This window comes from Lasiodiplodia theobromae, assembly GCF_012971845.1.
Source record: "Lasiodiplodia theobromae strain AM2As chromosome Unknown scaffold_12, whole genome shotgun sequence".
Taxonomy (NCBI): Eukaryota; Fungi; Ascomycota; class Dothideomycetes; order Botryosphaeriales; family Botryosphaeriaceae; genus Lasiodiplodia; species Lasiodiplodia theobromae.
The window spans coordinates 718,946-744,792 of NW_023336322.1; the positions used below are offsets into that span (position 1 = coordinate 718,946).

General features: G+C 55.3%; 7 protein-coding genes across 7 annotated transcripts; 3 read left to right on the plus strand and 4 right to left on the minus strand.

Moving 5' to 3' along the window:
- Nucleotides 1–1,619: 1,619 nt before the first annotated feature.
- Nucleotides 1,620–3,875, minus strand: LTHEOB_4663 (Glycoside hydrolase protein; the record flags this gene model as incomplete). The annotated part of the gene is made up of 4 exons (XM_035513722.1): nt 1,620–2,403; nt 2,492–2,643; nt 2,804–3,330; nt 3,488–3,875. 4 exons carry the CDS (start codon nt 3,873–3,875, stop codon nt 1,620–1,622), a joined length of 1,851 nt encoding a protein of 616 aa, XP_035374712.1.
- A 1,749-nt stretch (nt 3,876–5,624) lies between these two features.
- Nucleotides 5,625–6,691, plus strand: LTHEOB_4664 (Methyltransferase type 11; the record flags this gene model as incomplete). Its single annotated transcript, XM_035513723.1, has 5 exons — nt 5,625–5,816; nt 5,870–5,974; nt 6,024–6,366; nt 6,418–6,588; nt 6,648–6,691. 5 exons carry the CDS (start codon nt 5,625–5,627, stop codon nt 6,689–6,691), a joined length of 855 nt encoding a protein of 284 aa, XP_035374713.1.
- Nucleotides 6,692–7,030: 339 nt separating this feature from the next.
- LTHEOB_4665 (uncharacterized protein) lies at nt 7,031–8,065 on the minus strand (the record flags this gene model as incomplete). The annotated part of the gene is made up of 1 exon (XM_035513724.1): nt 7,031–8,065. The coding sequence occupies one exon, from the start codon at nt 8,063–8,065 to the stop codon at nt 7,031–7,033; it is 1,035 nt and encodes a 344-aa protein (XP_035374714.1).
- A 679-nt stretch (nt 8,066–8,744) lies between these two features.
- Nucleotides 8,745–9,785, minus strand: LTHEOB_4666 (Short-chain dehydrogenase/reductase SDR; the record flags this gene model as incomplete). Its single annotated transcript, XM_035513725.1, has 4 exons — nt 8,745–8,938; nt 8,987–9,088; nt 9,161–9,390; nt 9,487–9,785. 4 exons carry the CDS (start codon nt 9,783–9,785, stop codon nt 8,745–8,747), a joined length of 825 nt encoding a protein of 274 aa, XP_035374715.1.
- A 5,169-nt stretch (nt 9,786–14,954) lies between these two features.
- Nucleotides 14,955–18,178, minus strand: LTHEOB_4667 (uncharacterized protein; the record flags this gene model as incomplete). The annotated part of the gene is made up of 4 exons (XM_035513726.1): nt 14,955–15,647; nt 15,704–16,220; nt 16,351–16,849; nt 16,903–18,178. The coding sequence occupies 4 exons, from the start codon at nt 18,176–18,178 to the stop codon at nt 14,955–14,957; spliced, it is 2,985 nt and encodes a 994-aa protein (XP_035374716.1).
- Nucleotides 18,179–18,602: 424 nt separating this feature from the next.
- Nucleotides 18,603–19,517, plus strand: LTHEOB_4668 (uncharacterized protein; the record flags this gene model as incomplete). Its single annotated transcript, XM_035513727.1, has 1 exon — nt 18,603–19,517. The coding sequence occupies one exon, from the start codon at nt 18,603–18,605 to the stop codon at nt 19,515–19,517; it is 915 nt and encodes a 304-aa protein (XP_035374717.1).
- Nucleotides 19,518–19,920: 403 nt separating this feature from the next.
- On the plus strand, nt 19,921–25,601 carry LTHEOB_4669 (uncharacterized protein; the record flags this gene model as incomplete). Its single annotated transcript, XM_035513728.1, has 8 exons — nt 19,921–20,147; nt 20,195–20,420; nt 20,478–20,537; nt 20,587–20,649; nt 20,706–20,933; nt 20,991–21,135; nt 21,192–25,297; nt 25,362–25,601. The coding sequence occupies 8 exons, from the start codon at nt 19,921–19,923 to the stop codon at nt 25,599–25,601; spliced, it is 5,295 nt and encodes a 1,764-aa protein (XP_035374718.1).
- Between the last annotated feature and the right edge of the window lie 246 nt (nt 25,602–25,847).

A 25,847-nucleotide genomic window follows, 5' to 3' on the forward strand; every position in this document is an offset into this window, starting at 1 on the left:
TACAACCCGGATTCCATCTGGATGTCACACCACTGGCTGATCCTGGACCATCAAACCCGAAAAAACACGTCTATGAATTTTACGCAACGCACCAAAAGTAATTTATTTTCCACGAGCAACGGTCGAGCACATCATCTTCAACGACAAGACATTGTGCATTTACCTTATACCATAGGTTATTCAACCAGCAGCAAGTCTATTTGCGTCGCCGTTTGCTCTATTATAGGCTTAGCCTTTCTGTTGAAAACAGTTCTGCTTCGCTCGCTTGCCCCTAGAAACGGGCTTTCATTTTCGTCTGCATACACTCTCTAGATTGTCATTTGCTTTGTGTTTTTTATTGTCTTGTATGTATTGCATTTCTTGGAGTTTTATTTGGATCGTCTCCCGGCAGGGAGCATGGACGGTTGGGCGGAGGACTACCCAAGATATCGGATTGGGCGGCTATCTGTTTTTCATCGTTTTGAACCTGTGCGTATACATATTGGGCGGCTATCTTTTTTTCATCGTTTGAACCTGTGCGTATACATATTCAGCGTTCTAGTCATCTGGGTTCTTCAAAGCACATCATTGCATAAAGTTTTCGGCTCGTTTTGTTTCAATTGTTCGGCGGCTTTTCTCCAGCGTTCTCGTCCGAGTACCAAAGAGACTATATTCGACCAATTTTTAATTAGAAATACACACGCACGCCGTGTTTGGTTTCTTCAAAATCGTTCCCATCACTTGATCGCGAACATTACGTTTCAGCTACTCGCTACCCGAAGACTTGTCCAATCGTAATGTAGGAGGGAACCCAGCGATGTGGAGAACTCAACTGCGGCCCCGCCTCCCACAACACTGTTGGTCGTCGTCCCTCACAGCGCGCCTATTTCCATCCACTCGGAGATTTTTCTCGCCTCGTCGCGACGACAAGCCTTGCTGTCCATTTAGCCGTTGTAAGCAAGAGGATGTGAGACATGCTTCCCTTGCAGCAAATCATCCCCCCTCGCGTATGTATGCGCGCTCCACACACACACACACACAGCCCGTCAGCCACCCACCAACCACCACAACAACAACAAGCTACAGCCGGGACGGACGGACGGACTGAAGTCAATTATGAGCAAAACAAGCCACACACTAATGGGCGGGCGCCAGCGCTTACTTTGTTCGGAAGGAAGTTCGGGTGTTGCCCCGCGGGATCCCGGCGATGGGACCGGACCCCGATCGAATCGGCCCCCCCGGCGGGTAGCGTGGCGGCCGGGTGTGGCGTGTACGGCGGCGCGTGTGTGGTGACACATGGCACATTAGCCACGTGCATGGTAGCCTTGCTTATTGGGTGCTGCTTATTTTGACGACGGGCGATGGGTGGGGATGGGGGGTGGTTTGCGGGGTTTGTTGGGGGGTGGTGGTGCCGCTTCTTTCGCTCAACTTCGTTCCGCATCGAGCGAGGTCTTTGGTTTCTTGTACAGAGAGAAACAAAAAAAATAGTGTACGTTAATCTGTTGTCTAAAAAGCAACACGTAGCGATCTGTCATAATGGTCCTCCGTATCCCCCCCGTCGCCTCCTCCGGCCTTTCCATCTCTCTCCCTCCATCCCTGGCCTCTCCCCCTCGTCTTTCTACCTCCCTGGACTTGCCTTTTCACCCACTCCCCTCCTCCCACCACCTCCCCCTCTCCTTAAACCTCAACCACATCGGCCCCAAAGTCATCGTAAACGTATCCTTCATCCCCTCATCGAACCTCCTCCCCTCCACATCCCCCTCTTCTCCCTCCCCTCCCGCCTTCCTCTCATACCCCAAATCAAACCTCAACGCCATCCGCGCCAACACGCTCCGCATCTCCCACATCGCCAACGCCTTCCCCGCGCACGCAAACTGGCCCACCTGAAACGGGAAGAACGCCGGCCCCCCATCCAGCACACCGTTATTATCCACCCTACCCTGTTTCTTGATGAGTTCCGGCCTCCCCCCGCGCGCGCGGTCCGCGATCCAGCGCTCCGGCACGAACGCGTCCGGCTCAACGAAATAACGCGGCGACCGGTGCAGGACGTAGGGTGACATGTAGACGTCTGTCGAGCCGGGGATGTGGAGTTCTCTCGGCTTGCGTGCTGCTGCCCCTCCTGTCCCCGCTCCGGCGCCTCCTTCGTCCGCGCCTTCGTCATCATCCTCTAAAACTATCGTCAATCCCTCGGGCGGCGTGACGCGCGGATTCCCACCGGGGGTCGCGGGCTTGAGGCGCATGGTCTCGTTGATGATGGCGTCGAGCAGCGGCGCCTGGGCGAGGTTGGCGGCGAGGTGGGCGTAGGAAAAGGTGTCGGGGCCGCCGGGGAAAAGGGGCGTGAGGGCGGATTGGAGGGCGCGCCAGAGATGGGGCTGGCGGGAGAGGTAGTAGAGGGCGTTGATGAGGGTGTTGGAGGTTGTGTCGCTGTTTGGTTGGTTAGATTAGGTTTGGTTGAGGCGGGGGGAGGGGAGGAGGGGAGGGGGGCATAAAGGGAGGGAGAAGGCGGACTCACGCTCCGGCTATGACGATGAGGCGGCCGTCTTCGTCGAGGGCGGCTTGGGTGCGTGGGGCGTTCGGGCTCTTGGCTTCGTAGGCTTGGAGGATGTAGGTGCAGATGTCGGAGGGTTGGGATAGGGCGGCGGATTTGTCGGCGGCGGCGATGGCCTAGGGGAGAAGGTGGGAGGTCAGTACGATGTTGTCTTGCTTTTCCTTCCGCTTCACACCAACTTCTCCTCCGGCGATATCAGAGCACTTCAGCCCCGTCACCCGTCCCTCCTGCCCCAGAATAGAGAAAAAAAAATGGAAAGGGGGAGGGGGATCTCACCTCCCTCTTCTCCGCCACCAACCCAGCGCAATACTTAACAAACGGCTGCACCGGCCCATCCGCGCCCGGTATCGCCGCCAAAAAATTCAACAACCACGGAATCGGCTTCAGCACACCAATAAACAGCTGCTGCGCCCTGAGCGCCTTGACCGCCCAATGCTCCACCCCACCTCCCCGCAACTGGCCGAAGTCGCGGCCGAACCCGATCATGCCCATCAAGTCGTACGCCAGGTACGCGACCCAGTCGGTCACGTTGATCGGCTTCTGGCCCGCCTCGCTTGCCGTCGAAATCGCGTCGAGGAAGAGCCCGATGGTCGATTGCAGGGATGGGTCGTATTTTGCGAGGGCTTTGCTGTTCAGCGCCGTGTCCCACGGCTTGCGCCGCAGCCGGTGGTCGCGGATGGAGCGCGTCTCGATCAGGCCTAGCCGGTCGTCGTTCCAGTGCGAGAGGGCGTAGAGGGTGGATTTGCGGCAGGCGGCGAGGGGCGCGATGGCTTCGGCGCGGGTGATGGAGAGTTCGCGGGGGCCTGGGGGTGGGGGTGGGGGTTAGAGTGGATGTTCAATTTGCTCTTGTACTTTTTGCCCGCCTCTTCGGTTGTTTTCCCCATCTCTTGCCTTTCACGTTTCTTGCTTCGAAGTGGGGCTCGTGCAGTGTAACGAGAAAACAGCAGAAGAAAGACTCACCCGTCCGCACCACATCCCCATACTCCTCATGCATCCTCTTCATCTCCAAATGCCACTGCACCTTCCGCGCCGACAGCCACACCGCATACAGCTTCGTAAACTTCGCCGGCCACGGCCCGGGGAACCGTCGTAGCCGGTGGAAGAATCCGCGATACACCAGCATCGAGGCGGTCAGTCCAAGCGAGACCAGGGCGGAAAAGCGCAGCATCTCCACCAGCGCCTCGACGATCGTCGCGCCGAAGACGTGCACGCTGAGGTAGAGGCAGGCGGCCCAGAAACCGCTGAGCGCCATTCCGATGTACGGCAGGAACATGTCGATCTCGACGAGCTGGATGCCGGCGTGCGCGACGACGCCTGCGACGATGGGGGCGAGCCAGGTGGGCGCCATGGTGGTGGTTGTGGTGGTCGTGGTCGTCGTTGCGGATGGAGGCGACTAAAGCGGGGCTTGTGGTCGCTGCGGCCGTCGCTTTTTGGGGGCCAAAGGCGTCTGTCGTACAGCAGACGACGGGACGGACAGCGAGTGGCTGTTGGAGGGGGGGAGAGAAAAGACGGACGGGTAGATCGCCCGCGCGCGCTACTTGTACTTCGCGAAACCCCATGTTCGACATCATCTCTCTCGTCCGTAAAAGCAACAACCCGATTGAGCGGGCGGCGAGGGCTATCGCGTCAGCCATTCCTTTTGCAGCGTCAATGACAGGCCAATGTGGAGCGGAGCGGGCTGCCCCGCTCGCCTCGCTCGCGGTCGTCTGATGATGTGCGGCCAGGATCGGGGCAGGGGTCCGGCCGCGCCTTCTTGTTGCGGGATATGCGTCCGACGAATTGAGCGGAGCGCCGGCGTTGCATTGCGTCTGACTTCGAGGGCTTTGAAAAGGATGGAGCGTGATTGGTGATTCGGTTGTGGCGGAACACGAGGGGGATGTGGAGAAGATGTCGGTTCCCTGCAGACTCTGGAGACAAGAGAACTCAACATTCTCTTTGTAAGTAAAAAATTACTAGGAGGCCTATAAACAGATATTAAATTTTTTTTGGAACAAGACAAGGCTTCCAAATGACGTACCTTTGCAGGGCCAAGATCTATTCAAGAAATCCGGTCGACGAGGGCAAACAAGTTCTGAGTAAGTACTCGACATCCGCTCCCGCGGACGACTGCTCTGCGAAAACCTGGCCTGAGCCATGCTTTTAGGACCTCGGGTGGGATTTCTTCCCCTCGTTGTTCATGAATGATGGCGTATGCAGCGCGACAATCCATCGTTGATTCACCGGGAGTTGCTGGCGGTAAGTGAAGGCAGTCATTGCCTGGTACTTCCTCCTCAATAGCGTTGCCTCTTTCGCGAGTAGATCTCTCACTGCAGGGTCCAGGATCTTCTCCAGTCTGTTCAATTATAGAAGTTGAGAGTCCCAAACCACACCAGCTGGAAGCACCTCCAAGAATGTCAGACCCTTCTTCGGCAGCTGTTCGGCTCGCACTTAAAAGGTGTTGGATTGCATCAGCGTGTTCGGCGTTTCCCTCTGAGCTAGCAACATTGATGATTTCCGAGGTGGTTGCGCCATTTTCCGACGCCAACGATATTCCTCCTTGGCGGCTCTCAAGTGCACGCCGGAGTCTTGTGACCTCGGCATCAAGCTCTTTGCCACGCTGGAGAGCAGCATGGAGCTGGCTCCGTGTGGAAGCTAGCGCAGCTTCCAGTTCAGTAATCCGATTCTTTACTTTGTCGCGATGGCGGCGCTGGTTCTCTCGTAGTCGTGTAGCCTTGTGCTCTGGCGGTTTGGATGAGAATTTCTGTGTCAGACTCTTCCCAGGGTTTGCTGGTGCCATGATGTAGGCTTCCAGTTGGTGTATGTGAGCGGGTTATGATCGTGTTGCGGGTGTCGAGATGCGGGGACCAGCTTACGCTGCATAGTGGGGTAGCGCATTTGCCACGAGCGATGACAAACCGATAAATTTCCGTTTCGAGAAAGTCAGTTTGCAGCTAACGCAAGCCGAGCCCGTGAAAGATAAGAAACTCAAAAATCTAATGAAAAATTCACAGAAATCTATTAGGACCCTTCGGAAACCGCTGCGTATAAGCTCCACTGAGCTTCCCGACAACCACCATCCGAAACACTTTCCCGGCCTTCTAATCCAACACTACCCATAATGGACTCTTCCGAAATCTACGAGCAGGTCCGGAAGCATTACACTGCAGCATCACAGAGTACGAACGCCTCTTACAGCAAGACCGTTGCCAAGTCGTTTGGGTATTCCGAAGAGGAGTTGGCGAGTATTTCAGAAGATGCCAACTTGGGCCTGAGTTGCGGCAACCCGTTGGCGATAGCCAGCGTGAAAGAGGTCAGTTGGGGTGTCTCAGATATACGCTGCTGATCTCTGATCCGGTGCTTCAGGGTGAGACCATCATCGACCTTGGATGCGGTGCCGGCTTCGATGTTTTCCTCGCCGCTCCTAGAGTAGGTGACGGCGGCGCTGTGATTGGCGTTGATATGAACGAGGTAAGATAAAGTGATATCTTTACTGTGCGCGACCTGCTTAACGTCAAAGGACATGCTCGCACGTGCGAACAAGATCAAGGCTGCGAAGAATGCGATCAACGTCTCTTTCGTGAAATCGCCCATCACCTCGATCGATATTCAGTCTAGAACCGCGGGTTGCATCATCTCCAATTGTGTCATCAATCTCGTACCAGAGCCCGAAAAAGGGTTGGTGTTCAAGGAAATGTTCAGACTGCTCAAGCCAGGCGGAAGAGTTGCCGTTTCTGACATCCTCGCCAAGAAGCCGCTCCCTGAAGACCTCAGGTCGGATGTGTCAATGTACTTTGGCTGTATTGCAGGCGCGAGTCTGGTTGCGAGCTACGAAGCATGGCTGAAACAAGCTGGATTCTGTGGTAAGTGAGCCTCACGGTCTCAAGAACTTCATTAAGATTAACCAGAGGTAGAAATCCTGATCGTTGACTCGCAGGCGAACTTGAACGTCTATGCCGACACGAAGGAAGATGGCACGAAGCAAAGCAAGTGCTGTGCACCAAAAGACAGTCATGAAGCAGACAAAACGGAAGCTCGTTACTCTTCAGCAAGGTTTTCCGATGTCGATCTCAACGATTGGGTTGGTAAGTCATCTTGAAAATCACCACTGGGAATATATCGGTAGACAGGCTGACCCTTCAAGGTTCATACAAAATCTATGCGGCGAAGGGTTGGCACTTAACATGAGTATCATTTGGTTCCTATGCTGGAGCGGTGTAACGTCTCCGCTACAATTATCGGACGCGCGAGGGAGCGAGTCACTTTCCAAGCAATAATGTTCGTACGTAGGCAATTAAAAGACAGAATGTAGAATTGATAGCCACATTCGTGTCTGAACGATGGCGTCAGCTGCCTGCAAAAGTCGATCGGTGTATTCGCTTTTACTCTCAGCCAAGCTAGTAGCCATCAATGTCCCTTCCTGACGCCTCTCAAACGCACACCGGACGCATATGACTTCTCCGTCAAGCTCCTTGCCGCGCTCGAGAGCTGTAGGTGCTCAACCTAAATTACCGATTCCTTGAGACTCTACCAGCGCAGCTCCTGCTGGTCGGATCCATCTCCAAAGTACATCGGAGGCCCCTCTGCCACCTCCGGGCCATCTAGACCCATCCACTGCTGTGCTACCACGCCCACAATCCACTCCACTGCCATGGCGCGGCAATTGTCAGCATCGTTGCCACCTCCACCGATTAAGATCTTCGCCTTCTTCAGGGCCTTGTCGTTTTTGTCCTTGAGGTGGCAGAGGAGCTGCTTCACCCGATTGAGCATCATCGCTTCGGGGAGCCGTGTCGGCACCGGCCACTCATCCATCTCGAACGCAGGGTCGTAGATGTAAACATTAGCGGATCCGGGAGTGATGTAGACGGCCACCTCGTGATCCTTACCGCCCCTGTTCTCGTGCTCCTCCCGCTTCTTCTTGTCCTCAACCAGCTTCCTAGCCTCGTCGATCCCAGCACTGCCCAGGCGCTGTAATTTGCGCACGTCGAACGACTGGCCCAGAGAGGGATGGTTCTTCGTAGAAACGAGATATAAGTTTCCGGAATTGGTCCTGTGGTTGAGCGTGCACTCGATGATAGTCCCAGAAGCGGCCTTTTCGTGAATGAGGGCATCGGCGGTCTCCGGGAGCGTGGCGACTTCTGGAAGGAGTCCTCGTTCCCAGCTCTGATATGCTCTCTCCCTGGTGGCCGCGTTGAGGAAACCGATGCCCAAAGGAGATATCTGATGACGCCGCATCTCTTTTCCGGCAACTACGTAGGTAGCGGTCGTGTTGGCTTGATCCGAGGCCCAGACGTCCATGGACTGTAGAAGCAGCTTGAACACCGCTTGTACCAGGCAGTTCTGGCGGAGACCGTTGTGCTTGTCGTTATAGTGCGTTGAGGAGGGGAGGCCGCCGGTGCGGAGCGAGTTGATGAGCGCAATAGCTGCTGCCGACGTGGTGGGTGCGGGAGGGAGCTGGAAGCCAAGGTCGCCATCGGCAGGAGGTGGGGGTAGGTCCATTCTCAAGCCTCCGATCGTAGATTGCTTTCCCAGCCAGTCTGGAACCGCGTATGAGGAGGACATGTTTTCTATTGTTGTTGCATTAGCTCGGATAATTGTTTGACTCTGTAGGTGGTAAGGAACCTACTAACTGGTGTCGTTGTCAGGTGAGAAAGGGGAGTGAAGGGAAGATGGAGAGATGGTGGGAGGAGATCTTCTTATGTAGAGGAGCTCGTAAGGGTCCACCTCGGCGAGTTAGCGGGGTGGTTGCTTCCCCAGAGGGCCGAACCTGCTAGAGGTGGTCACGACACGGCCAGAGATGGGTCCTTCTGGAAAGGTAGAGGAGTGGGCGTGAGACAGCTCTAATACCAGCAGTATGAATTTGTTCTGCCGCCTCACTAGCTCGCACTTCCGCCAATTCTAGATGGGTCGTCGGGCAGACGTGCGCAGACCAGGCTGGGCTTTTAGAAGCAACCAGCTTCGCAACGCCTCGATCTACTACTACACGGATACAAGGGACTCTAGCGGCCGCTATAGCATTTTGAATAGTAAACGCTTCGAGGGACAGAAGGTTCCGGCACTCGTCGTCAAAGCTATCTTCCGAACACGAATGTGTGATTATCAATTCTACATTTTCGTCCGGACAACCACTTCAACTACCTACAAAAGCCGAATATCGGTCTAGCAGGTCACCTGAGACAATCTCAAGGGACAGTTCTCCAAGCGTGCATTCAACACCCTTCAATCTGCATTTGCGTGAAAATCACTGCGCAGTGTACCCACCATCTACCGGGATGCTTGTGCCAGTCATCCAACTTGCATCATCACTTGCCAGCATCACTGCGATCTTCGCAATGTCCTCCGGATAGCCTGCTCCGCCAAAAGGGTGCGCCTTCTCAACCTTGTCCCACGAGTCCATGTGTTTAGTTGCTTCACGCATTAACGGGGTTTGTACATCTACGAAAGAGTAAGCCCACATCAGGTAACCGAGCAAGAATCGCTTACATCCGGGACAGATGGCATTGCAATGGATACGATGTTCCGCATATTCCAGCGCCACCTGCCTTGTCAAAGCCGTTACCGCACCCTTTGATGCACAGTAGGCAGCTATTGGTCATTTATCGTCAGCGGAATCCCTTATGAGACATTAGAGCCAGGCCTGATTTGGTTCTTGCTTACGAATTCGCCATCCCCCAACAAGCGCCATGATGGACGAGATATTGACGATCCACCCCCGGTCTCCCGATTCGTGCGGCTCTTGCTTCAACATCTGCGCTATTGCATGCTTGCACCCCAGGAACACCCCTTTGGCATTGACCCGCATCGTGGCATCCCAGATGCTGTCGTCCGTCAAGTGCAGCGGCTTGGGCGGATTCGTCCTGAGCGATACTCCCGCGTTGTTCACCATCCTGCGGTCGAGCAATCAGCATCCGCGGCAAAACCTACCAAGAACGCAACCACCGCAACGCCATCGACAAAAGCAGAGAGAAAAAAGCAGCACTCACACATCCACCCTCCCAAACCTCGCCACCGCCGCCTCCACCAGCTTCTCCATCTGCCCCGCATCCCCAACATCCGCCTCGACGAACGCAGCTTCCCCACCGCGCTGCTCGATCAGCGCGTGCGTATCAGTTTCCTCTTCCTCGTCGCCTGCCGCCGCTCCTCGAGCCTTTGGCGTGAGATCCGCGCACACCACCTTCGCGCCCTCGGATGCGTAGCGCAGAGCGATGGCCCGCCCGATGCCTGAGGATGCGCCGGTGACAATGGCGGTTTTGCCGGCGAGACGGTGGGTGGGGAGGGCCATTGTTGTTTCTTTGGGTATTTGGTGGGGTGGGTAGGCGGGTGGGTCTAGCGCGATGGTGAAAAGACTGGGTGGAGGGGTAGGTCGTCGACGGGAATTTAGAGCCGCGTATGGGTTAAGTATACTCGTGGGCTGGGGTTCTGTAAGCGAAGTAGGTCTTACTGCGATGCGGGGTCGAGGTGGGAGGGGAAAGCGGGGCCGTAAGACAGTCTGCGGAGTGGGGGGAGGTGTGGCGAGAGTTGTGTTACACAGCGTCGGGTGGTTGGAATTGCGCACTGCTGCTTCTTTGGGTTGGCTAAAATTTCATCCTGACTGTATACATGAATCCTGAATGAGCGATATAGTAAACAAAAGCAGTAGATTGCTGGGTAGTGTTTGAAGCTAAGAGAAAGAGCATGCTGACAAGTGTATGATGTTGAGGAAAAGCAACGGAGATACGGCGAAGAGTCCCGGAAATGAATAATAAACTTTGGCAGGCACATATCTGCATTCTTTCAGTGCTGAAGATTTGCGAGATCCTCGATCATTCATTGAAAGCTCGTCTGTAGAGAATGTGGGTCGACCTTGGTAAAACCCGTTCTGGACAATCTTTTCCTTTGAATATCTCATAGGTGAAGATATTTCATTTTCAACAACGGATGAACTAGATAACTGTGATTGTCTCTTCAGTAGTGCCGGCAAACGATCCCCAATGTAGTTGAAAAGATGGCTCATCGTGCGGACAAAGTTCTTTCAAAAGGCCAAGGCGTTCGTACGAAATTGGATACTCGTCGCTTGAGACTTTTCTCAAGATGAGGGAGTAATTTCTTGTCAATGTGCCCCTTTTCGACGATTTTGAAGCAAGGAGGAATGCATACATTTCAGCAGAAGGGTCTGACAAGATCTTGTCATCTCGCAGGCTGCCCGCATCCATTCGCCGCTGATGGGTGGTATCAACCTCTTTCCGAGAAGGATGGGGCGGTCTGACATGCACGATATTTCTCCATGTCTCTTTGGTGCAAGTCACCAAGACTTGGGTAAGGTGTCCCGAAAGTGTAATTGAGCCTCCTTTTATTGAGCCAAATTCGTTTGCTGTAGCCGGAGAGCAGTAGAAATCTCGAAATTCGGCTCGCTCGTGAAGTCTTAAATTGCTGTAAAACACGAAGGTGATGTCTGTTGGTGATGAGGTCCATGACCAACTGGGCGCACTCTCGTCAAATCGTCGTTTGGTGAAGCAAACCCCATTGAATTTCCAAAGAAGGCCTCGAATAAGGTTTTTCTCCCAGATTCCTGCGAAGTATCTCCCACCAACCGACGAGAACTCACGAGCGATTGCAGAGATTGCTGGGAGCCTGTCGGTTTCATATGTGAGATCGCGAGAGGAGAATGAACAAATGATATTTTGCCATTCGAGAAAGTACTTCTCATCCGGAACGATGCGTTCATACGACGAAAGCTGACGTGTTAAAGAGGTATCCGATTTGCCGAACATGTGTGAGCATTCACAAGTCACCATCTCGCAGCATTCCCAGGAGAGCTCGTGTGGGTTGAACCGAAGGATCCTTGGTGATAGGAGCATCTCCTGGAGCACCCAGGCTCGCTTCATCAGGGGCCGGACCATCGAGGCTCTCGTACACTGGAGGCCTGTCTCTGAAATGTGATCCAAAACCTCACGCGCGCAAATTTGTGCCGTCTCGTCTGTTCCCGGAATTCGCACATTGAAATCAACGCCAACGTGCTCATTGGGCGATATTTGGAACATTCCACGCGATGGATCTTCTGCTGCAACCGCAGCAAGTGTGATATATGAGTTCGAGTATATTTCTGCCATGTTCGTGCATTCGAGAGCCCAGTCTTGAACATCATCTTGAATAATGCACAGGGCATCAACCCAGAGAAAACGTATACCAAGCTTCCTGCAAGCCAGAATAGCGTCGGTGATGGTTGCAGGTATATCCTTCCATTCGATTCCGGACTTTCGCTGGGAAAGCGTATTTTTGGTTGTTCGGATATTTGCTTCCGGATCCCTCCCCCAGCAGTAACTCAGGCATGCATACTTTCCGTGTTGTGTTTCGCAAGGCTCGATCACCTTCGGTAGGTCCTCAGTATCCAGTTCGCCCACGTCAATAACCCTCCTAGGTAGCATGTCTGACGTCTTGCATTGGGCGTGGTTCGTCACACAATTCTCTAGCCATGCTCGAGCAGTATCAAACGCTTCATTAGCTGAAGTGTCTCCGGATATTTTGCTTGCTTTGCCATCGAAGAGGCTCCTATCTTCGGCTTGGAATTAGGGTACGATCGCCATGCAACAGGGTAGATTTTCTTACCATTACTAGGGAAGAGCTGAAATCTCTTAGAAGTCTTAATTGGAGAGTTTTCAGGCCACAAAATGAACATCGCGGGCCCTTGTACGTTTATCGGAGACCTGATTTCCGCAACAGAGTTTTCCGATATGTCCACGCGAGCCAGCTTCTTAAAGATCTTTCGAATCAAAATGCAGCCTTCACAACCCCGGTCGGCACTGGCTGAGACATCATTACATAATGTCCCGTTCCATATCTTCTCTGTCGTGAAATCCCACTCCACAACACGTTCGTGCAGATCGAAGCAGAATGGGCAACCGACCTTTTCAAAGACCCATCAGCAGGCGAGTACCAGAGCTTCAGTCATTTTCATTGCAAGACGAATATGTTAGGATTTGGATACATACCATCGTGCAACCCCGAACGTTGGCTCCGGCGATTGTACAGAGGAAAGAGGTTGCAAGTTTCGGAGGGGCAAGGCTGAAGCTCTTATACCCAGTACCCCGCTGTTGAGAGGATGTCGCGCTAAACCTTTCTAGATGTGCAGATACATGACATCAGAAGCTGCTAATTGACGCTTGGCGACCTCACCATTTCTTATATTCAATCAACGAAGTCCATACTTTCTGAACCTTGCTAAATTATTTCGTAGTCATCCATCTCATCGAGACCCACTTCCTCACCGTCCATGATTCCATGCACATAACACTCCCCAACGAGCATATACCAATTGCCAGGATTTGGAACAAAATCAGGAACTCTTCTTAGCAGTACCGGCGTCCGGCAACCACCTAACTGGCATAACAGATCGCCGTCGGAAGTCTGATAGGGCGCCAGACCGTAATAGCCATCGTCTGTCATGAATACCTTGCGTCCGTGAAGCAAACTGTCCAAGCCTTTCAGCCACTCTGCGTTTTGCACTCTTTCCAAGCCTTTCAGCCACTCTGTGTGTTGGGCTCTCTCTGAGAGAATAAGCCAGGGGAAACGATCATAGAAGGGATTGGAACGCCGAAGGGGCGGTAGTGGAATGGTCGTCGACTCGTTATAGAAGAACTTCGCTACTTGCGAAACGATACGGGAACCCCGTAGCACAGGACCCACTCCGTATACCGTTCCAATTATGTAGCCTCTGACGCGGAGCCTTAGATCATGTATCATGTCCGCCGGCTGCGCGCGCGCTCTGCCGATATAGCCACCGCGGACTGTGCTGCATGAATGGTCCCATATGGTATTGTTGTAGACACGGCGCCTCCAATCGGGCACCCATGTCGGTAGCAAGCGCTTTGTCTCCCAATAGTCGCGATCTTCGCAATGGTCGAGGAGTGGGGAACCGTTGCATGCGCTCAAGAATTTTAGATCTGACCTTTGGCGTAACATAGTGAGTGCGTAAGCGACATAGACTTGTGCCGTGGTTTGAGAGTAGTCAATCGTATATCCTGGATGATGTCCATCGGAGGCGATACCCAGGAGCGCAAAAATTTTGTCACGAGGGTCTGTCGCATCTAGGTCTCTGGTGGCAATGAGTAAGTCTAGGAGATTGGAGCGAAGGCTCCTCTTATTGCTCACAACCTGATCCATGAGTTCTCGGCGAATGTCCAGTATGGCGGGCCAGTAAGAGTCCTTCAGCGACAGACGATGAAGTCCTTTCCTGCTTTCGGATATGAATTTGTCAAAAGATATGTTGATTCTTTGCGGACCAGTGTCGAGAACGATTATGGCTTTGCGAGCGAGATAGGCTTCTTGTAGGACCCAAGTGCGCCGAAACCATTCCATGCGTAGCACATGCAGAGCTTCCCAGTTATCTGGTCTGACTTTCAATGACTCTTCCAAGCCAGTGAAGTCACAGTGTAGATCATCTTTAGGACCTCGCGGATATATAAGCACGCATGCTGCTTGCTTGTAGATTTCTCCCATGAGGCCGACTTGGTGATTCCGTTCATCGGTAGCATCGTTGTCCTGGTTGATACAGATTGCGTCAATCCACAGGGTTCTTTTCCGAATGTAGTTGCGTAAGATCCGTAACACTCTGCTGCAGTTGTCTGTCACACGAATGTGTCCGTGGCCCGGCTCGACTATCAAAACTGGCGAGGTAGACGTCGTCGTGCGTTGACCCCAAACGTAGGAAACAGCCTCATACTGAGGATTTTCGTCCAGAGATATGTGGAGAATCTTGCATCGAAGAGGGTCGTTTAGACCTCCAGGAAGTAATTGCACTAGCCGAATTGTACGGGGTCCGGTCAAAGCGTGGTGTTGGAACGGACGTGCCGAACGCTTGGATTCAGACTCGGTGGATCGAACAACTGGAATTGGGAGGAGCTTTTCGACCTTTCCTGAGCTTTTAGGTTCGATAGCTGAAACACGCCTGTGGCGTTCATCTAGATTCTTGGACTGGGTGTCTTCGCTTCCGATTCCAACTCCCGGGCTCGCCCGGACGCTCAGCCTGATCACAACCTCCACAACAAGCAGCACCACCATCAAAAGGCGACGAGCGCCAGTTGCAACAACTGAAGCAAGTCTGATACCCATACCTGTCGGCTTGAACTTTGAACTTTGATGTTGTGGATACAACGCAGGAGATGCGTGGTGTGGTGTTTCTTACGAGCTACAAGAGCGGGGCTGGCATGTATTTGGCCCCCAATGTCTCGGATCGTCCCATAGACCCATGGATTGGCTGTTAGAAAGCGCTTAGAGCTGTAGCATCATTTCTAGATCAGTAAGACCCCACGACTGCGACTGTCTACACCTTCGGAATCGCTAAGTTTCTACCGTGATGTCTAGCTATAGGTTCGTACGACCCTACAAGTAAGGCTGGCACATATCGCTCTCACAAAATTCGTACATTCTTACCTACAGGCGGTATCCATTAACTCGTACATGTCGAGCCCATCCACTACAGCAGATTCTGCGCCCCAAAAACTAACTTCCTCCTCGCCTTCAACTTATCCGCCACCGCCACGATAATCTCGCGCTTAACATCCTTCTCCTTCCCCTCCCCCTCCCTCGGCGCCGTCTCAAACGTATTCCACACCTCAATATACTTATTATCGCTATCCTTCGTCGTATAAATCGCATGAAACGCCTCCGCCATCCGCTCCCGCGTCTTCATCGCCTGAAAATCCTCCAACGTCACCACCTTCGCCTGCTGGTTCGTCGCGACGCAGTGCAACGCCGCAAACTGCACGCAATACAGCACCAGCGCCGCCAGCCCCGCCGCCAGCGCCGTCGCGACGCTCGATCCGCTGACCAAGCTGCACTTCTCGACCGGCACGTTGCCCGGCCGCTCCTTGATGACTTTGTCGCCCGGGAAGATGAAGTCGACGTGCGAGGCGCGCGTCCAGCGCCAGGCTGTGCCCCACGCGGTGGCGGCGCCGATCTTGAAGCGTCCGGGGTTCGCGGATGGGTGGCTCTCGTCGGCGTCGGTACCCTGGTCGTTGGCCGAGCAGAAGAGGAGGATGTTCTTTTTAGCGGCTTCGTCGAGGGCGGTCTCGAGCTTTTTGATGTCCGGTTCGTTGTCGACGGTTTTTTCGATGGTCCAGGACATGGAGATGATGTCGACGCCGCGGTCGATGGCTGCGCGGACGGCCTGTGAGTGGGGGGTGTTAGTATGGGGGAGGGGTGGCGTGGGTGGCTGGATGTTACCTTTTCGGCGCTTTTGGCTGTGATTTGCCGTTTCCCTTGCTCTCCAGCGCTGTGCTCGTCGAGGCGCAGGACGTAGAGTTGGACCTTGGGGCAGACGCGGCAGATCAGGCTGGCCATGACGGTGCCGTGGAAGCCGCTGGTGGCCCAGTATGGGGCGTTGAGGTTGTTTTGGTTGCGGAAGCTGCGGCCGCCGACGACCTTGTCGACTACGGACTGTTCGTTGATGTCGAATCCGTCGTCGATGAGGGCGACGGTGATGGGCTTCGGCTCGAGACCGTTCAAGCGGGAAGTGTCCAGGTCGACGTTTTGGACGAATGTTGCGAAGTCGTCCATGCATGTTAGCCACTTGTGCTGGTCTTTGTGTTGCTCTTGCGAGGCCGCCGCCCCTTCTCCCGCTTCCGCCTTCTTCAGAGGCAGCACATCTCGCTCGATCTGGACGTTGATGGCCGGAGGGGGCCGTTCTTGGTCCTTTGCATCTTTGGATTGCTTGCTCTCGATGCTTTCGATGAGTAGGCGTCTGTTGTGCTTCAGTCTTGCAGAGAATGCGTCCAGATTTCTCTTCTCTCTCGCCCGTGTCTCCAAACCCTGCAGACCAGTCAGTTTCTGCACCTCTTTAGGATCAGACTATACGCGCCTGGTTCTCATACAGCACAACCGTGTCAAGCTTCTTCAGCTGGTTGAGACCCTCGGACTCGCTCCAGCTGCGTAGAACAGCATTGTTCCCGCCCCAATACAAGTTGACCTGACTGACGTTGGGCGCAGCTTTGGCGATGACCTCGGAGCTAAGATCAGACCTCTGCCAGTCCCACACCTTGAGCACCTCGATCCCCTGAAGCGCCTTCTCAATCGTCTCATCACTGTGGGACGGCTCTTCGCGGTCGTCGATGTACAGATTGAAGATGCGCTTCACGCCCTTGCGGCGGAGCCAATCGAAAATGACCGTGTAGTCGTCTCGGCCTTTGCCCACATCCTTGGCAGCAGGTTTAGCAAGAAATTTGGATGTCGCCGCCGGAGGCTTGGCCACGCGGACGCTGGGCAGCAAAACGTATTTGAGGGTATCCTCGAAGTTGACGTACTTCATCCTCTCCAGCCTCTGCAGCGAAATGACGGGCGGTCCGTCGGCCAACGACCAATACAATTCCTTTTCTGCCGCGGCGGTTAGCTCCTGCTCACCACTCTCTGTACTGTCGGACGCTTACCTTGAACTGGCCCGTAGAGAAACGAAACAATGCTTTCGTGGTCCTCCCGCGTCCCCATGTAATGCAGCTTCAAGAAGTCTCTGATCTCATTCGCCGTGGCCTCCGTCACCGCTTCCTTCTTCTTGGACGACCTTCTACTAGTGTCCGCGCCACCCGGTGCCTTGGGCAGAGCTGGCGACACCGTACCCGCCGTTTTCCCAGCCAACTTGGATCCGTCCGGGTGGGCACTCCTCGGAGCGCTCATGTCCATCCTCGTCGGCTGCCGCTGGATACCCCGCATAGGGAGTTCCTGGCGCTCGCGCGGCGCGTCCTTGTACCTGCTCGGCGGTTGTTCCTTGGAGCGACTGAGTTGGTCTGTCGGGGCTGCACGGGACTGGTCTGGGGCTAATTTGGGCCCCCCTCCCGGCACGCTTTTCGAGCTTTCCTTTGCGTTACGGCTGCTGGTCGGCCCCTCGACTGATTCCCGGCTGCTGCGCTGCTCCTCCTTCTTCTCTTTGGCGGCATCGGCCTTCTTCGCTTCTTTCCTCGTCTTCTCGTGGTAGCGGTAGACCGAGAGCTGAGCCGGATCGACATCGGTCCCCACGTTGACGTCCAGCGCGGCGTCACAGGCGGCGACCAGAGCACGTACAACGCCCATCTGCGACTCAGTGCAGCGGTCCCACTCGACGGCGATGTGGAGCGGAGTCTTGCCGTCGTTGTTCTGAGCCCGCAGGGTCTCCCTGTCGCGGACGCGCTCGATGAGCTTGAGGGCGATCTTGCGGGCGTACTTGTGCTTGCTGAGCATGGCCTTGTGCAGGCAGTTGTTGTTCTTCGAGTCCTGCAGGGCGAGCACGACGTCGACGTCGCCCTCGGCGTCGTAGGCGTTGCACATGTAGTCGACGAGCTTGGCGATGCCGGCCATGATGGCGGCTTGGAGCGGCGTGGTGCCCGAGTTGTCCTTTTCTTCCATGAGCCGCCGGTGGTGCTTGACGAGGTGCTCGACGAGCGGCTTCAGCGCGCGCGTGGTGTCCTTGCCGGCTTCGGCGATCATGTGCAGGAGGTTCCGGGGGTTGTGGTCGTTTGTCTTTTGGTCGAGGTAGTTGTATTCGTCTGGCTTGCTGGTGATGGTGCTGATGTCTAGCTTGCCGTCCCTGAAGCCGGCGATGATTCGTTCGAATTGGGCTTTTACGTCTTCTTCTTGCTCTTCTTCGTCTTCACTTTCTTCTTCACTGGATTCTTCTTCCTCCTTGTCGGAGTCATGGTCTTCGGCCTTATCGGTGTCATGTTCTTCAGCCATAGTCTGTTCGTCAGGGTCTTGTAAGCGTGCACTTTCCATGGCGGGCAGAATATCAGCAGGTCTTAACGGAGTTTGGGTTTCCTGTCAGCAAGCAGTCGGATGAGCCGAGCAGTGGATGCGTGCACGCTTGGGATGGCGTACTACACACCCTAAGACGCGTCGCAGCTAAGGCTGGGCGCATCCAACGGAAATGGGGGCTAGTGTTGGGCCTACGCCTTAGCAGCGGCTATATCACCCGGATTGGACATCCGTGTCACCCGAGCTCCAGCCTCAAGGAGGAAGGTGGGTCAGTGGCTGCGAAACCGCCCCCACCCACGCAAGCTTCCTTCGGGGATTTATTCCATTACGAGATATGCATGGGCTTAAAAACAACATGCGCCAATTCTGAGAAAGTCACTATCCTCATCATCTGGATAACACGACCATGGCGGACATTGTGGACAACGACCCGGTGCAGAAGGAAGAGGAGGAAGACGACGATGAGAACGTTTTCGACATCGCATTGAACCCCGGCGGCGACGAAGGCAGCTCATTCCGCACCAAAAACGACCCGGCAGCGCCCTACCAGCGGTCCAATGTCACCGAGCGCAAAGGCGCACTCGACATCCGCTGCACCTGTCTGGACGTCATCCACGGCCTCGTGAGCCCCGAAGCCGAAGAGTTTGCGACCCTCATTGTCCTCAAATTCAAGTTCGACAGCCGGAAGACAGCAAGGCGCATTTCTGCAGTGAATATCACTCTCCAGTTTGCACCTGAGCAGGCCGGAGACCCCGAGCCCGTGGTTTCCCAGATCGCACCCTACGACAGCATGGTTATGGTTGAGACGAAGCAGACGGAAGACGAGAAAAGATCAGCAAGCGTCAAGCTGGGTGCCCCTCCTCTTGCTGGCGTAGAGTTAGGAACCGACTTGGGCTGGGAAAAAAGCGTCAACCGCGAGACTACGGACGCGACGAAAGTCATCGGTTCCATTGACCTGCTGGGGAGGAACTACGGGGAGGCGGACAGCGCATCTTGGACACTTCTCGAGAACAGTACCACCGAGACCGGAGTCCCCTCGACCATGCGCACGGCGATCCTGCTGAAGAGGCAGGACGAGAAGCCTTTCCGCTGTGATTTCAAAATCGAAGCCAAGGTCGATCCCATGAGCTCCATTGAGAGGAAGCTTCAGAAGCTGTTTGGGGGAAGGCCGAAGGACGATCCTCTCCTGTTCGATCCGCAACTCCCGCCTACCAATAAGTTGCAGACGTACGATCTTACGGCACTTGGATCCGTGGACCTTGGCGCCCTCTCGGGCGTGACTTTCCAGACCGTGCTTGACTCAGCAGTAAAGCATATTTAGAACAATTAGACTGACACATTTATTGCAATCACCTGGCCATCGTGAATCGTGATTCGCAGGAACATGCTTTCTGCGGAATAGTGGGGGAGCTCAGGTTTCAGCCGTGGCGTTCTAAGCTTGTCTGATTCGAGCGACGCCGACTTGGCCCCCAACACGAAACCATGTGGTGTCGTGTCGAGCCCTTTCCGCCCCCACGGGTGTTGACTGGATGTGGATAGCGCCGCCGCGGCCCGGCATGCAGCTGTAAGCAGCCGTGCATGCTACCAAGCTGCGCAAGTGGAGCCTGAAGGACCACATCAGCTTCGCACGCCCACTACGACTTCTAGCACAACAACGCCGGGCTCATTGCGGACAGTCTTCCCACTCTGCTCGCAAATTCAATCGGGAGCCAACACGTGCGAAGATGGCAAGCATCGCTTCAGACGACGACCATTCTTCAACAACAACATCAAGCGACGATCACGACACGTCCTTTGCAGAAGACGCTGAGCCCGTGGAAGACACCACGACCAACGAGCTTCGGATCAGCATCCCCGCCGGAACCGATGCAGATGCCGGCGAGGAGGCAGGCGGCGACAAATATGGCCTCCAGGTCCTGGGATATCATAATATATTTCCGAACGACTTCGAGTACGTTGATCTTGTGCATCAGTGCGCAACTATATCTGACTACGCAGCGTCGTCACCGTCCATGGTTTGCATGGTGATCCCGAGACAACATGGAAAGCTCGGGATGAGTCGAAACGAAACACAGTCTTGGGACTAGAAGACTTTAAAGACGAGTACTTTCGCTTGATGAACTTTGGCTACGATTCTGTCAAGGGTCTCTCTAAGGAAGGCATAGTTGAAGAAGCATCAAAATTGCTGCGTCAGCTTACAGAGAAAAGAGAGGAGAGAGACAAAGTAGGCACAGTTGGGGATGAGGGAATGAGTCGCACACTTACTAATGACTTCTTGCAGGACCTCTTCCGAGGGATAGTGTTTGTTTGCCATGATATTGGAGGTGCAATTGTCAAACAAGTAATAACAGCTCTATTCTAGGAAGTGTCAATTGGCTAACTGCTCGTAGGCTTTGTGTCAAGCCGTCACAGATCCACAGTACGCCGACATCGCCTGCTCAACCAAATGGATTGTATTCAACCCTCCAACACAGGCACATTTATGATTCTTCGCTAACTACCGACTCAGATATTCCTTGGCTATCCACACAGGTGGCACAGCGTCTACGACATGGAAGAGAAGATTGCACGGCTTGTCTTCTCGGGCCCCAAAGCACCCCAGAGCAATGTTATGCTTCATGTCAAAAATCTCGCAAGGGCTGTCATTGAATGCAATGAAGCTTTCGTCGAGTCTAAGATTCTTCTGAGCGCAGAAATCCTCAGCGGCAGGTCTAACCTTACTGACCTGAATGAAAGCGTAAGACCACGTAAAAATGTTCTGATTGAGTTAGTTGATCTCACTTCCAACCTTTAGATTTTCAATGAGTATGAGTCGACGCTCAGGACTGGGTTTACATTCAGCTACGACTTCTCCCAGCCCCACGCGTTTTTGCCCTGCGCAGAGGAAATGACCGACTTGCGCTCGATGTTTGGCGAATTCAACGAGCGGCTTAGGCTAAGTACGCTAATATAAGGCTACCAAAACACCAGTGGGCGTCAAATTAATATTTCACAGGCGGCGGGGAGGTAGAGCGAGCAGAAGAATATTCATATTTGGACGCGCTCATCTCAATTGCGTCTCCGGTTCGATCGATACCACTGCACCGGTATCGGAGCCACCCTCTGGCCGGCAGCCAACAATACACCAACTGGCTGCAGAACACGCGTTCGGATGTCTTGATTGTCCACGGACAAAGGCCGACGCAACGGGTTTCTGGAGCCGCCTTCGAGGACATCTTACTAAAGTCCCCATTGGACGACCTGTCAACCTACTTCTCGTTTGATCAGCAAGATGACCGATACAACAACACGCGAGCTTTTCTGGCGACCACGGCGGCGCAGTGGGTGACGAGAGAGCAAGTGACCAGAGCCAATTTCGACTTTAGGAATGAGATGTCTCGCTTTCACGCGCAAGGCGCCTTGACCGACGAAGATTTGGTCATCTTGTTGGCCAGAGTGCGATCCACTTATACGAAGGGAGAGACGGTGTTTGTGCTGGACAATCTGGACGAATGTGTGGACAAGCTGTCTTCGTTCTGGCGTTTGGTTGCCGAAGTGTTCGAATCGCGGGAGAAGCCCTGGAAGTTCCTCATCTTCACCAAGTCGGCAGACTCTCTTGACGAGTGGCTGAAGAGCTGGCCGAGCATCGAGCTTGAGAATGAATTCTCACCCGATGACCTCGATCCCTGCGTCAGAGATGAGATTGACTGCAGGTTGGATCGATTCGACACCAACTACGCAGTCGGACAGACAGTTCGGAGGTTTAGAGAAGATCTTTTGAGGAAATGCGGTAACGACATCGGCCTGACTCGGCTCTTACTCCAAGATCTCGGGAACTACCACTCTCAAGATACGCTCACAGCAGCTCTGAAAGCTCTGCCGGATACGAATGTGGAAATTCTGGCTGAGAGGGCACTGAACGCTATACCGGAAGAAAAACGCAGCTTGGTAGCCAGAGCCATCACTTGGGTCCTATTTGCCTTCCGCCCCCTCAGCATCGGCGAACTGCACTCAGCACTTGGCATTTCGGAGCAAATCCAAGGTTCGGATAGTACAAACGCGCTGGCTGACGTCTCGATCTTCGATTTTTCCAACGTGCAGGAAGTCCGGTTCCAGCATCCAAAGCTGAGGGATATCATTCTTCAGTCTGAGAATGAGTGGTACGATGTCAAGGGAACTGCACACGAGATGATAGTAGAGACTTGTATCAAGTTCCTTGACACTGCCACCGCCCATGACTCTTTGGACGCAGTGTGCAGTGTTCGGCATGACGTTCTGTCCACACCATCGGTCAAGCCACGGACGGATCTGGCAAACTACGCCGTTTGGTACTGGGACCGACATTACAGTCTTGCCCCTGACAAGTCCCGTTTGATACCGCAGGTGTTGGACTTTTTCCGGTACAAAGCGTCTCCACGGGCATGGCAGATGGCCCGCTGGTTCATGTCGAATCCGATTTCTAGGACGGACCGCACATATGTATCAAAACTCCCAATCCTGGCCTCGACCGGCCTTCAGGACATCTATGAGCGCTGGATAGAAGACCAGAATGTCTCTCAAGCCGACGAGAAGCTGTGGCTCCCTTATTCTGTTGCCGAAGCAGCAAGGAATGGTCATCGTAACATGGTCCTTCGCCTGCTTCGGTCAGTAGAGCTCGACAGCACGACGGCCGAGTATGTCCTCACGGCCGCGTGCTCTGGCGGAGATGAGGACATATTGCTCGACCTAATCTCCCACATCCGGACTGCACTGCCCTCATTCACGTGGCCATCTTTCCTCGTCCGCCGCGCGTCCTGGATCGGCCACGCCCGTGTCGTGCAGGCTCTGATCGACTTTGGCGCCGACGTCAGCGGCAAGGAGGGAGCCATGTTCGGCCAATGCTCCCTCCACGTCGCAGCGCGCAACAGCCAACTAGAAGTCGTCAAGCTCCTCGTCAAACACGACCCCAACCTCGTCCACGCGCCAGACGAAGACAACACGGCCCCGCTGTACTTCGCCACCATCCGCGGCAATCACGAGGTCGTCAAAGTGCTCCTCGAAAACGGCGCCCCCGCCAACGACAGCGTAGATATCCCCATCATCTGCGCCTGCAGCAGCGGCGCCCCGGCCGCCGTGCGCCTCCTCCTCGAACACGGCGCGCAGACGGAAACGGTCCGCGACGAAGACTGGAAACGGCCGCCTCTGCACACGGCCGTCGCCGAAAACGCCGCGCGCTGCGTCGACGTCCTGCTTGAATTCAAGGCCGACCCGAACCACATGTGTTCGGGCGGAACAGCGCTGCGTATAGCCGCCGCGAACAACCGGCTGGCCATGGTGAAGCAGCTGGTCGAATGCGGGGCTGATGTCAACGCGCGGCCCGACGAGGAGAGCCAGACGCCGCTGCACGAGGCGACGGGCCTCACTTCCGGCGGCATGGAGATGGCCCAGTACCTGCTCGACCACGGCGCCGACGTCAACCTGCGCACGCCGTCGAGCGGGCCGCTCTTCGCCGCCTGCCTGGCCAACGACGCGGACATGACGCGGCTGCTGCTTGAGAAGGGCGCCAGCGTCAACGACGTCTACAGTGACATCTGGACGCCACTGCATGGCGCGTTCAAGAGCGCCGAGGTGACGCGGCTGCTGCTCGAGGCGGGCGCCGACGTCGACCGGGTCCTCGAAGAAAACGGGCGGTCGCCGCTGTTCCTGGCCGCAGAATGGGGCCAGACGGACGTCGTCGAAGCGCTGCTCGAGCAGGGCAAGGCTGACACCAACATACGGTTCCTGCCGCGCGACGAAGAGTACATGTCCGGCTTCACGCCGCTCGCCGTCGCGCTCAAAGAGAACCACGACGACACTGCGCGCCTCCTGCTCGAATACGGTGCCGACACCAGCATCAAGGCGGTGAGCGGCATGCTGCCCATCTACAACGCCAGCACCACGGAGCTGCTGCGGATGGTCCTCGAGTTCCGCCCGGACCTCAGCCTGGAAGACGCAGACGGCGACACGGCCCTCAACGCCATCATGCACCGCCTCAACCCCGAGCTCGCCGATGCCAAGCTCCTCGTGCACGCCGGCGCTGACGTCAACGCTGCTAATAAGGAGGGCCGCACGCCGCTGCACAAGGCGCTGGCCTGGAACCACTTCGACATCGCGCGCTTCCTGCTCAAGCGCGGCGCCGAAACCGACATCAACGCCCTGTCCGGCGGAACGCCACTCCACCTCGCCTGCTGGAGCGGCACGATCGAGGGCGTGCGGCTGATGGTCGAGAAGGCCGGCGCGGACATCAACATCGTCAACGGCTTCCTCGGCTCGCCCGCGCAGGCCGCCTGCCGCCGCGCGTCGCCGCTCGACTGGGGCTTCGAAGAGGTCGTCGTGCCGGGCACGCTGGACATGCTGCGCTGCCTCGTCGGCGACGAAGACAAAGACAGCCCCCCCTCCTCCTCTGCGGGCACCACCAACAGCAAGAAGAAGAAGAAGAAAACGATGGACGTCAACGCCCCCGGCGGCCTCTACGGCTCCGCCCTCGGCGCCGCCGCCTACCACGCCACCGTCCCCGTCATCCAGTTCCTCCTCTCGCTCGGCGCGCGGACAGACATACGAGACCAGTCCGGCCGCTCCCCCATCCACCTCGCCGCGGCGGCGTCGTCGAGCACCCCGGCCAACTTCGAGGCCCTGCGCGACGCCAACGCCGACCTCTACGCGCGCGACAAGGCGGGGCGGACGGTCGTGCACTTCGCCATCGTCAGCGGCCGGCTCGACGTGCTGCAGTGCGTGCTGGCGGCGACGGACGGGTTGTTGGACGTCGCGGATGACGACGGGTGGACGCCGCTGCATTACGCGGCGCGCGGCACGTATCATCGGTTTGCGGCGTGGGAGGACGGGGACGGCGGAAGGGATGATCAGAAGCATGAGATGGTGGCATGGCTGGTGGAGCAGGGGGGCGCGGATGTGTGGGCGGTGAGTAGTGAGGGGAAGAGGTGGTCGCCGCTGAAGTTGGCGAATTATCATGGCGCGAAGAAGGAGACGCTGGAGTTGTTGACGCCGCGGATTAAGACGAGTGCCGAGGGGAGGGTGTGGGTGGAGGAGGAGCATGCGTCGAAGAGGGCGTTTGAGGGGTCGCAGTTTTGTGATGCTTGTCTTTTTGTGAGTATATTCGTCCCTTCCCCCTCTCGGCCGCAACTGAAGTCGATGCTGACTGGTCGAGTAGAAAGTCTGCGGTGTGCGGTACAGGTGCAAGGATTGTTGGGATTTCAACTTCTGTTACAAGTGCTACGCGCGCAGAGACGTGTTGCATCCGGATCACGAGTGGGAGATTATGGGACAGGAGTTTGAGGATGACCCAGTTTCTGAGCCTGAGGCGGCAGAGGAGGACTCGGAGAGCGACGATGACACTGACTGTGATAGCGATGACAGCGATGACAGCTCTAGCAAGGGATCTTCTGCGTAGTCGGGTGGTCTAGCCTATTTCGATTCCGTAATTGGGTATAAACACCGTTACATGGCTTTGGCAGTCTTCATGAATCGGCTGCCAAAATCAATGAAAATTCTAATCAAAAAGGATTTCACTGAGTAGCTGCGTTTTGGGCGGCATCGTGACAGTCGTCTGTGGAAAATTTGAGTAAGAGAGAGATGCACTGCGGCTCAAGGTAGAAAGGCATAAGGGCCTGTGCACACTGCTATCGACAAGTACAGT